This window comes from Crinia signifera, chromosome 19 (genome assembly GCF_055691185.1).
Source record: "Crinia signifera chromosome 19, ASM5569118v1, whole genome shotgun sequence".
Lineage (NCBI taxonomy): Eukaryota > Metazoa > Chordata > Amphibia > Anura > Myobatrachidae > Crinia > Crinia signifera.
The window spans coordinates 136,268,360-136,280,974 of record NC_139226.1 but is presented as its reverse complement, the minus strand read 5'-3'; the positions used below and the strand labels follow the sequence as shown (position 1 = coordinate 136,280,974).

The 12,615-nt window shown below is 47.4% G+C and overlaps 1 protein-coding gene across 4 annotated transcripts in view; it reads left to right on the top strand.

The window, feature by feature from the left end:
* Window positions 1-12,615, top strand: part of MTOR (mechanistic target of rapamycin kinase) — a 183,137-nt gene that overhangs the window by 48,428 nt on the left and 122,094 nt on the right. For all 4 annotated transcript variants that reach the window (XM_083163434.1, XM_083163435.1, XM_083163436.1 and 1 more), the window contains exons 23-26: window positions 1,127-1,294; window positions 1,373-1,485; window positions 7,501-7,663; window positions 11,628-11,720. In XM_083163434.1, coding sequence (XP_083019560.1) covers window positions 1,127-1,294; window positions 1,373-1,485; window positions 7,501-7,663; window positions 11,628-11,720 — 537 coding nt within the window. The remainder of the gene's footprint in view (window positions 1-1,126; window positions 1,295-1,372; window positions 1,486-7,500; window positions 7,664-11,627; window positions 11,721-12,615) is intronic.

The window sequence follows — 12,615 nt, the reverse complement described above, 5'->3', positions numbered from 1 at the left end:
GGGGGCATTATCCTGTACCATGTGATCTGCAGCTGTGCACTCTCCCCCATACAGGTGGTATTAGGGGGATGTGGTGTCAGTGTGTATAAGAGGGGGCATTATCCTGTACCCTGTGATCGGCAGCTGTGCACTCTCCCCCATACAGGTGGTAGGAGGATGTGATGTCAGTGTGTATAAGATGGGGCATTATCCTGTACTATGTGATCGGCAGCTGTGTACTCTCCCCCATACAGGTGGTAGGAGGATGTGGTGTCAGTGTGTATAAGAGGGGGCATTATCCTGTACCATGTGATCGGCAGCTGTGCACTCTCCCCCATACAGGTGGTATTAGGAGGATGTGGTGTCAGTGTGTATAAGAGGGGCATTATCCTGTACCATGTGATCGGCAGCTGTGCACTCTCCCCCATACAGGTGGTAGTAGGAGGATGTGGTGTCAGTGTGTATAAGATGGGGCATTATCCTGTACCCTGTGATCGGCAGCTGTGCACTCTCCCCCATACAGGTGGTAGGAGGATGTGGTGTCAGTGTGTATAAGAGGGGGCATTATCCTGTACCATGTGATCGGCAGCTGTGCACTCTCCCCCATACAGGTGGTAGTAGGAGGATGTGGTGTCAGTGTGTATAAGAGGGGGCATTATCCTGTACCCTGTGATCGGCAGCTGTGCACTCTCCCCCATACAGGTGGTAGGAGGATGTGGTGTCAGTGTGTATAAGAGGGGCATTATCCTGTACCATGTGATCGGCAGCTGTGCACTCTCCCCCATACAGGTGGTAGGAGGATGTGGTGTCAGTGTGTATAAGAGGGGGCATTATCCTGTACCATGTGATAGGCAGCTGTGCACTCTCCCCCATACAGGTGGTAGGGGGATGTGGTGTCAGTGTGTATAAGAGGGGGCATTATCCTGTACCATGTGATCGGCAGCTGTGCACTCTTCCCCATACAGGTGGTATTAGGAGGATGGGGGGGGGGGGGGGTACGATGTTCTGTGGTGGATTTGGCTGGGGCAGGACAAGCCCTGGTAGGTTTGTCCTGCCCCAGCAAAACTCATCACTCAAGGGGTTAATATGTAAGCCATTAAATCTCGTTTTCCACCTCTGACTCCTCTGTGCCATTTGTGTCCCGCAGGATTACTGGACCATGAACAACCCCATCCAGAGCACCATTATTTTGCTCATTGAGCAGATTGTGCTGGCGCTGGGAGGAGAGTTTAAGCTGTACCTGCCTCAGCTCATCCCCCACATGCTGCGCGTCTTTATGCATGACAGCAGCGCGGGCCGATCCGTGACGATAAAGGTACATGTATGGTCATTATACGGACTATATGGTATTACCATGGTTATTATACTGTGTGTTGGCTTTATCTCTCTCCAGCTTCTGAATGCTATCCAGATGTTTGGGGCCAATCTAGACGATTACTTGCACCTCCTGTTACCGCCCATCGTGAAGCTCTTCGATGCAGCAGATTCTCCCTTACCAGCTCGGAAGTAAGAGATGACTAATTGCCGATCTCGCAGGATTCTTCCAATGCCAGTAGCTGTATTGTGATTGTCTCATCTGCTCGTGTTCGTGGTCGGAAATGTGTTCGCCCTGGAAATTGCTTAAAAGTGGTGAAACTCTTCCTTTAGTAAATATAGAACCCTAAGGATCTATTTGTGTTCTGGGATTATCAGAGGAAGATTACTATGGGCCTGATTCATATTGGTACACACAACGATACACTGGTTGTGGTTCTGAGCATGGGCAGAATGGACCTTGTGATGTTATTGGCAGCACTGTGTCCGCCGCAGCTTGAGACGTATAAGATATGGCATCATCTATACCTAGTGTTACCCATTACTGGCTGTATACCGGCATTACACCCATTACTGGCTGTATACTGGCATTACACTGATTACTGGCTGTATACTGGCATTACACTGATTACTGGCTGTATACTGGCATTACACTCATTACTGGCTGTATACTGGCATTACACTCATTACTGGCTGTATACTGGCATTACACTCATTACTGGCTGTATACTGGCATTACACTCATTACTGGCTGTATACCGCCATTACACTCATTACTGGCTGTATGCTGGCATTACACTCATTACTGGCTGTATACTGCCATTACACTCATTACTGGCTGTATACTGCCATTACACCCATTACTGGCTGTATACTGCCATTACACTCATTACTGGCTGTATGCTGGCATTACACTCATTACTGGCTGTATGCTGCCATTACACTCATTACTGGCTGTATACTGGCATTACACTAATTACTGGCTGTATACTGGCATTACACTCATTACTGGCTGTATACTGCCATTCCACTCATTACTGGCTGTATACTGGCATTACGCTCATTACTGGCTGTATACTGCCATTACACTCATTACTGGCATTACACCCATTACTGGCTGTATACTGGCATTACACTCATTACTGGCTGTATACTGGCATTACACTCATTACTGGCTGCATACTGGCATTACACTCATTACTGGCTGTATACTGCCATTACACTCATTACTGGCTGTATACTGGCATTACACTCATTACTGGCTGTATACTGGCATTACACTCATTACTGGCTGTATACTGGCATTACACTCATTACTGGCTGTATACTGGCATTACACTCATTACTGGCTGTATACTGGCATTACACTCATCACTGGCTGTATACTGGCATTACGCTCATTACTGGCTGTATACTGGCATTACGCTCATTACTGGCTGTATACTGGCATTACGCTCATTACTGGCTGTATACTGGCATTACACTCATTACTGGCTGTATACTGGCATTACACTCATTACTGGCTGTATACTGGCATTACACTCATTACTGGCTGTATACTGGCATTACACTCATTACTGGCTGTATACTGCCATTACACTCATTACTGGCTGTATACTGGCATTACACTCATTACTGGCTGTATACTGCCATTACACTCATTACTGGCTGTATGCTGGCATTACACTCATTACTGGCTGTATGCTGCCATTACACTCATTACTGGCTGCATACTGGCATTACACTCATTACTGGCTGTATACTGGCATTACACTCATTACTGGCTGTATACTGCCATTACACTCATTACTGGCTGCATACTGGCATTACGCTCATTACTGGCTGTGTACTGCCATTACACTCATTACTGGCTGTATACCGGCATTACACTCATTACTGGCTGTATACTGGCATTACACTCATTACTGGCTGCATACTGGCATTACACTCATTACTGGCTGTATACTGCCATTACACTCATTACTGGCTGTATACTGGCATTACACTCATTACTGGCTGTATACTGGCATTACACTCATTACTGGCTGTATACTGCCATTACACTCATTACTGGCTGTATGCTGGCATTACACTCATTACTGGCTGTATACTGCCATTACACTCATTACTGGCTGCATACTGGCATTACACTCATTACTGGCTGTATACTGGCATTACACTCATTACTGGCTGTATGCTGGCATTACACTCCTTACTGGCTGTATACTGGCGTTACCCATTACTGGCTGTATACTGGCATTACACTCATTACTGGCTGTATACTGGCATTACACTCATTACTGGCTGTATACTGCCATTACACTCATTACTGGCTGTATACTGCCATTACACTCATTACACTGGTTGTGGTTCTGAGCATGGGCAGAATGGACCTTGTGATGTTATTGGCAGCACTGTGTCAGCCGCATGCCTAGTTTTACCCATTACTGGCTGTATACTGGCATTACACTCATTACTGGCTGTATGCTGCCATTACACTCATTACTGGCTGTATGCTGCCATTACACTCATTACTGGCTGTATGCTGCCATTACACTCATTACTGGCTGTATGCTGCCATTACACTCATTACTGGCTGTATGCTGCCATTACACTCATTACTGGCTGTATGCTGCCATTACACTCATTACTGGCTGTATGCTGCCATTACACTCATTACTGGCTGTATGCTGCCATTACACTCATTACTGGCTGTATGCTGCCATTACACTCATTACTGGCTGTATACTGCCATTACACTCATTACTGGCTGTATGCTGGCATTACACTCATTACTGGCTGTATACTGCCATTACACTCATTACTGGCTGTATACTGACATTACACTCATTACTGGCTGTATACTGGCATTACACTCATTACTGGCTGTATGCTGCCATTACACTCATTACTGGCTGTATGCTGCCATTACACTCATTACTGGCTGTATGCTGCCATTACACTCATTACTGGCTGTATACTGCCATTACACTCATTACTGGCTGTATACTGCCATTACACTCATTACTGGCTGTATACTGCCATTACACTCATTACTGGCTGTATGCTGGCATTACACTCATTACTGGCTGTATACTGGCATTACACACATTACTGGCTGTATACTGGCATTACACTCATTACTGGCTGTATGCTGGCATTACACTCCTTACTGGCTGTATACTGGCGTTACCCATTACTGGCTGTATACTGGCATTACACCCATTACTGGCTGTATACTGGCATTACACTCATTACTGGCTGTATACTGCCATTACACTCATTACACTGGTTGTGGTTCTGAGCATGGGCAGAATGGACCTTGTGATGTTATTGGCAGCACTGTCAGCCGCATGCCTAGTTTTACCCATTACTGGCTGTATACTGGCATTACACTCATTACTGGCTGTATGCTGGCATTACACTCATTACTGGCTGTATACTGGCATTACACTCATTACTGGCATTACACTCATTACTGGCTGTATGCTGGCATTACACTCATTACTGGCTGTATGCTGGCATTACACTCATTACTGGCTGTATACTGGCATTACACTCATTACTGGCTGTATACCGGCATTACACTCATTACTGGCTGTATACCGGCATTACACCCATTACTGGCTGTATACCGGCATTACACCCATTACTGGCTGTATACTGGCATTACACACATTACTGGCTGTATACTGGCATTACACACATTACTGGCTGTATACTGGCATTACACTCATTACTGGCTGTATACTGGCATTACACTCATTACTGGCTGTATACTGGCATTACACTCATTACTGGCTGTATACTGGCATTACACTCATTACTGGCTGTATACTGCCATTACACTCATTACTGGCTGTACACTGCCATTACACTCATTACTGGCTGTATACTGCCATTACACTCATTACTGGCTGTATACTGCCATTACACTCATTACTGGCTGTATACTGCCATTACACTCATTACTGGCTGTATACTGCCATTACACTCATTACTGGCTGTATACTGCCATTACACTCATTACTGGCTGTATACTGCCATTACACTCATTACTGGCTGTATACTCTCATTACTGGCTGTATACTGCCATTACACTCATTACTGGCTGTATACTGTCATTACGCTCATTACTGGCTGTATACTGTCATTACGCTCATTACTGGCTGTATACTGTCATTACGCTCATTACTGGCTGTATACTGGCATTACGCTCATTACTGGCTGTATACTGGCATTACGCTCATTACTGGCTGTATACTGGCATTACGCTCATTACTGGCTGTATACTGGCATTACGCTCATTACTGGCTGTATACTGGCTGTATACTGGCATTACGCTCATTACTGGCTGTATGCTGGCATTACGCTCATTACTGGCTGTATGCTGGCATTACACTCATTACTGGCTGTATGCTGCCATTACACTCATTACTGGCTGTATGCTGCCATTACACTCATTACTGGCTGTATGCTGCCATTACACTCATTACTGGCTGTATGCTGCCATTACACTCATTACTGGCTGTATGCTGCCATTACACTCATTACTGGCTGTATGCTGCCATTACACTCATTACTGGCTGTATGCTGCCATTACACTCATTACTGGCTGTATGCTGCCATTACACTCATTACTGGCTGTATGCTGCCATTACACTCATTACTGGCTGTATGCTGCCATTACACTCATTACTGGCTGTATGCTGCCATTACACTCATTACTGGCTGTATGCTGCCATTACACTCATTACTGGCTGTATGCTGCCATTACACTCATTACTGGCTGTATGCTGCCATTACACTCATTACTGGCTGTATGCTGCCATTACACTCATTACTGGCTGTATGCTGCCATTACACTCATTACTGGCTGTATTCTGCCATTACACTCATTACTGGCTGTATACTGCCATTACACTCATTACTGGCTGTATACTGCCATTACACTCATTACTGGCTGTATACTGCCATTACACTCATTACTGGCTGTATACTGCCATTACACTCATTACTGGCTGTATACTGCCATTACACTCATTACTGGCTGTATACTGGCATTACACTCATTACTGGCTGTATGCTGTCATTACACTCATTACTGGCTGTATGCTGCCATTACACTCATTACTGGCTGTATGCTGCCATTACACTCATTACTGGCTGTATGCTGCCATTACACTCATTACTGGCTGTATGCTGCCATTACACTCATTACTGGCTGTATGCTGCCATTACACTCATTACTGGCTGTATGCTGCCATTACACTCATTACTGGCTGTATGCTGCCATTACACTCATTACTGGCTGTATACTGCCATTACACTCATTACTTGTTGTACGCCGCCATTACACTCATTACTTGTTGTACGCCGCCATTACACTCATTACTGGCTGTACGCCGCCATTACACTCATTACTGGCTGTATGCCGCCATTACACTCATTACTGGCTGTATACCGCCATTACACTCATTACTGGCTGTATACCGCCATTACACTCATTACTGGCTGTATACCGCCATTACACTCATTACTGGCTGTATACCGCCATTACACTCATTACTGGCTGTATACCGCCATTACACTCATTACTGGCTGTATACCGCCATTACACTCATTACTGGCTGTATACCGCCATTACACTCATTACTGGCTGTATACCGCCATTACGCTCATTACTGGCTGTATACCGCCATTACACTCATTACTGGCTGTATACTGTCATTACACTCATTACTGGCTGAGGCAGGGTATAGGAGGAGCAGGAGGCGCCTGAGTTGCCCAGAGGCAAGACTTTTAACCCATTTGGTGCCAGGAGATTTAACCGCTAAGAACAACTTTTTTTTTTATTTTCTTGCGAAAGTACTCAATAAGAAACTTTGAGCCATTGGGTGCCATATACATTTCTGCTACTATAGAGTGCTGTGATTGTAAAATGTTTGGGAACTACTGGTCTGTAGTATCATGAGACCACTTCCACACCTCCATTCAAAGGGCATAAAGAAATCTTGCAGGGACTAAAGGAACTCTGAAAAACAGAAGGCAAACAGTATAACTGTACTGAATGGTGCTCTGACTGCACCCTTTTTGTAACACAAAATATTCTGTATATGAGCAAATACACACACACACGTCCACATCAACCTTGTATACACACACACACTCCATTGTGTATAAATGTTATATGCCTACTTCCCTCAGGGTAGCTTTGGAGACTGTGGATCGATTGACCGAATCACTGGATTTTACAGATTATGCTTCCAGGATAATCCATCCTATTGTCCGCACACTTGATGTCAGCCCTGAGCTCAGACAGAGCGCCATGGACACACTTTCCTCACTGGTCTTCCAGCTGGGGAAGAAGGTACAGCAGTTTTTGAAATGTCTGTTACAAAAATGTTCTCTAGCAATCCTTATTAAAGAAGGCATCGTGGTACTAACATCTGGGAGGAGTAGAAACACTGGTACTAACATCTGGGAGGAGTAGACACGCTGGTATTAACATCTGGGAGGGGAGAAACACTGGTACTAATATCTGGGAGGTGGAGAAACACTGTGGTGCTAACATCTGTGAGGGGAGAAACACTGGTACTAACATCTGGGAGGGGGAGAAACACTGTGGTATTACCATCTTGGAGGGGGTGAAACACTGTGGTACTAACATCTGGGAGGAGGAGAAACACCATGGTACTAATATCTGGGAGGGGGAGAAATACTGGTACTAAAATCTGGGAGGTGGTGAAACACTGTGGTACTAACATCTCACAGGGGGAGAAACACTGTGGTACTAATATCTGGGAGGGCTGGGAGGAGTAGAAACTCTGGTACTAACATCTGGGAGGAGTAGAAACACTGTGGTACTAACATCTGGGAGGAGGAGAAACACCATGGTACTAATATCTGGGAGGTGGAGAAACACTGGTACTAAAATCTGGGAGGTGGTGAAACACTGTGGTACTAACATCTGACAGGGAGAAACACTGTGGTACTAATATCTGGGAGGCTGGGAGGAGTAGAAACTCTGGTACTAACATCTGGGAGGAGTAGAAACACTGTGGTACTAACATCTGGGATGAGTAGAAACACTGGTATTAACATCTGAGGGGAGAAACGCTGTGGTACTAATATCTGGGAGGTGGAGAAACGCAGTGGTGCTAACATCTGGGAGGGGGAGAAACGCATTGGCGCTAACATCTGGGAGGGGAGAAACGCGGTGGTGCGAACATCTGGGAGGGGGAGAACCGCGGTGGTGCGAACATCTGACTTCTCTTAAGCAATATGAAGCACACAGCTGGAGATCCTCATGCCGTGCTGTCATTGAACTTCCATTTAGTTGGGACTGGGGCAATGCTGTGATAATTTTGGCCCTGAGCAGAAGAGAACAGTGACTGTACAGGAGTGAGAGGAAATAGTGCCCTGGTGAGTGATGGTTTTCTATACAGTTATATCCTCATACACTATTTCTGCAGTGGTGTCTGACATCCCTTCTCATCGTGCCAGGCCAAATAAACCTTCCCTCTCAATACTTTATTGCATGGGTCTTCAAACTGTGGCCCTCCAGATGTTGTGAAACTACAAATCCCAGCATGCCTTGCCACAGTTTTAACACTCCCTTATAGCAAAACTGTGGCAAGGCATGCTGGGATTTGTAGTTTCACATCATCTGGAGGGCCACAGTTTGAAGACCCATGCTTTATTGCATCTTCAGGATGGGATGTTACCTTCCCTCCAACTTACCTGCATCTTCAGGATGGGATGTTACCTTCCCTCCAACTTACCTGCATCTTCAGGATGGGATGTTACCTTCCCTCCAACTCAGGATGCAGTCTTCCCTCCAACTTATTATCTGCCTCTTCAGGATGGGACTCTAATGGAGCCCATACCCGCTCCGTTGTGTATGGCTCCGTTTTGTACTATGCGATGCGTGCTCCCGCGCATCACATAGTACGGTACAAAAAGTATGTGCTGCACATACTTTTTGTACTAGCTACACATCGGATCGGATCGCAGTGCATGCACAAGGGATGCGATCCGATACGATGTGTGCTGTTTAAGTTCTATCCAACTTTCCTGTATCTTCAGGATGGGATGCTACTTTTCCTTCAGCTCATCTGTATCTTCAGGATGGGATGCTACCTTCCCTCCAACTTTCCTGTGTCTCCAGGATGGGACGCTACCTTCCCTCCAACTTATTTACTGTATCTTCAGGATGGGATGCTACCTTCCCTCCAACTTACCTGCATCTCCAGGATGGGACGCTACCTTCCCTCCAACTTACCTGCATCTCCAGGATGGGATGCTACCTTCCCTCCAACTTACCTGCATCTCCAGGATGGGATGCTACCTTCCTTCCAACTTTCCTGTATCTTCAGGATGGGATGCTACCTTCCCTCCAACTTTCCTGTGTCTTCAGGATGGGACACTACCTTCCCTCCAACTTACCTGCATCTCCAGGATGGGATGCTACCTTCCCTCCAACTTACCTGCATCTCCAGGATGGGACGCTACCTTCCCTCCAACTTACCTGCATCTCCAGGATGGGATGCTACCTTCCCTCCAACTTACCTGCATCTCCAGGATGGGATGCTACCTTCCTTCCAACTTACCTGCATCTCCAGGATGGGATGCTACCTTCCTTCCAACTTTCCTGTATCTTCAGGATGGGATGCTACCTTCCTTCCAACTTACCTGCATCTCCAGGATGGGATGCTACCTTCCTTCCAACTTTCCTGTATCTTCAGGATGGGATGCTACCTTCCTTCCAACTTTCCTGTATCTTCAGGATGGGATGCTACCTTCCCTCCAACTTACCTGCATCTCCAGGATGGGATGCTACCTTCCTTCCAACTTACCTGCATCTCCAGGATGGGATGCTACCTTCCTTCCAACTTACCTGCATCTCCAGGATGGGATGCTACCTTCCCTCCAACTTTCCTGTGTCTTCAGGATGGGATGCTACCTTCCCTCCAACTTACCTGCATCTCCAGGATGGGACACTACCTTCCCTCCAACTTACCTGCATCTCCAGGATGGGATGCTACCTTCCCTCCAACTTTCCTGTATCCTCAGGATGGGACGCTGCCTTCCCTCCAACTTTCCTGTGTCTTCAGGATGGGATGCTACCTTACCTCTCGCTCATCTGTATCTTCAGGATGGGACGCTGCCTTACCTCTCGCTCATCTGTGTCTTCAGGATGGGAGGCTACCTTATATCTCGCTCATTTCTATTGTCCCTCTGACTTATTGTCTGCATCTTTAAGATGGGACGCTACCTTCCCTCCAGCTCATCTGTATCTTCAGGATGGGACACCGGGTGCCGGGGTATCGTGAATCAAGGGAGGGGGGGGGGGGTGCGGGGTGTGTGTGAATTGTGGGAAGCGTGGGGTCAGCGAATTGCGGGAGGGGGGTTGTGGGGGTCCGTGAATCGCTTAAAGGGGGGTTGTGAGGGTCCGTGAATCGAGGGAGGGGGGGTGCGAATCGCTGGAGGGGGGATGGTGCCGTGAATTGTGGGAAGGGGGGTTGTGAGGGTCCGTGAATCGAGGGAGGGGGGGTGCGAATCGCTGGAGAGAGGGGGGGTCAATCGCGGGAGGGGGGTTGTGGGGGTCTGCGAATTGCGGGACGGGGGCTGTTGGGGTCTGCGAATTGCGGGAGGGGGGCTGTGAATTGCGGGAGGGGGGGTTGTGGGGCCTGTGAATCGAGGGAGGGGGGGTGCGAATCGCTAGAGGGGGGGGGCGGTCACTTGGTGGCTGTGGAGTAATGGTAGGAATGTACTGTAGCCCTGGCTGGGCAGGGGGAGGTGATGTCAAGGGGGTGGTGGTGTGTAGAACGCTGGTATTTTCCCTAGGGGGGGGTTTGTGTAGAACGCTGGGCGGGAACGTTATGCACACAGGGGATGAGTGACAGATCTGGCTAAAGAGATGCTATGTGATAATGGGTATATACTCTGCAGATAGGAGGCAGAGTATCAGTTGTTATATTACATCTGTGGCCGCTCCTGGTATCCAGCAATTCCCTGGAAGCTCCAGCCAGCTCCCAGTGACGTTGCACAGCCAATGATTGGTGCACCTGTCTAGCCATTGCCGCCATATGCTCTGGCATTCCCAGTTGTTGCTGAGCAGGAGACAGTGAGTCAGTGTTAGTACTGGAGGGGCGCTGCACCATGGTGTCACTGGGGACAAATAAACATAACAAATGAGATTCAGGAACACAAATACAGAATGATCCAAAGAATAAAATCAGCCAGGTTATGGAGAGGCTAAGAGGCTCAGCCTGTTCTTTCTGCGGACGTCCTGCTGTGTTCTTACACATGTCCTGTCCTTCTGTCTCCAGTTCCAGATATTTATCCCAATGGTGAACAAGGTGCTGCTGAAACACAGAATCTTGCATCAGCGCTATGAAGTCCTGACATGCAGGATCCTAAAGGTAATTGTACCCATATATGGTAATGTCCATCCTCTCCCTCAGCCGACCACTGGGAGGCGCTGCACTTCTATACCATTCCTGTACAGTATGTGTAGTGTCCATCCTCAGCTGACCACTAGGAGGAGCTGCACCTATATACCATTCCTATATGTGTAGTGTCCATCCTCTCCCTCAGCTGACCACTAGGAGGAGCTGCACCTCTATACCATTACTGTATGTTTAGTGTCCATCCTCTCCCTTAGCCGACCACTAGGAGGCGCTGCACCTGTATACCATTACTGTATGTGTAGTGTCGATCCTCAGCTGACCACTAGGAGGAGCTGCACCTGTATAACATTTCTATGGAATCGGTACATCTGTCAGAATGAACTTAGGTCTACAGTCATAAGGTCGACCCCACTAGGTCGACTGGCAGGAAGGTCGACCTGACTTAAGGTCGACATGGGCCAAGGTCGACATGACTTAAGGTCAAATTTGCATAAAGGTCGACATGAGGAAGGTCGACTGGTCATAAGGTCGACATGGGGTTTTCACTGTTTTTTTATCCGAATGTCGACACAGTCGACATGGACACAGTTGGCAATGAGAATCGGACCCTCGCTTCGCTCGCAATGCTTCGGGCACGGTGCCTCGCTTCGCTCGCCACAGCTTTAATAACCTCCTCCACGCCCTAGTGGATGGTAGGGCATGAAATACCGCCTGTCAGCACATGTCGGCTCAAAAAACAGTGAAAAACCCATGTCGACCTTATGACCAGTCGACCTTCCTCATGTCGACCTTTATGCAAATTCGACCTTAAGTCATGTCGACCTTGGCCCATGTCGACCTTAAGTCAGGTCGACCTTCCTGCCAGTCGACCTATTGGGGTCGACCTAATGACTGTAGACCTAAGTTT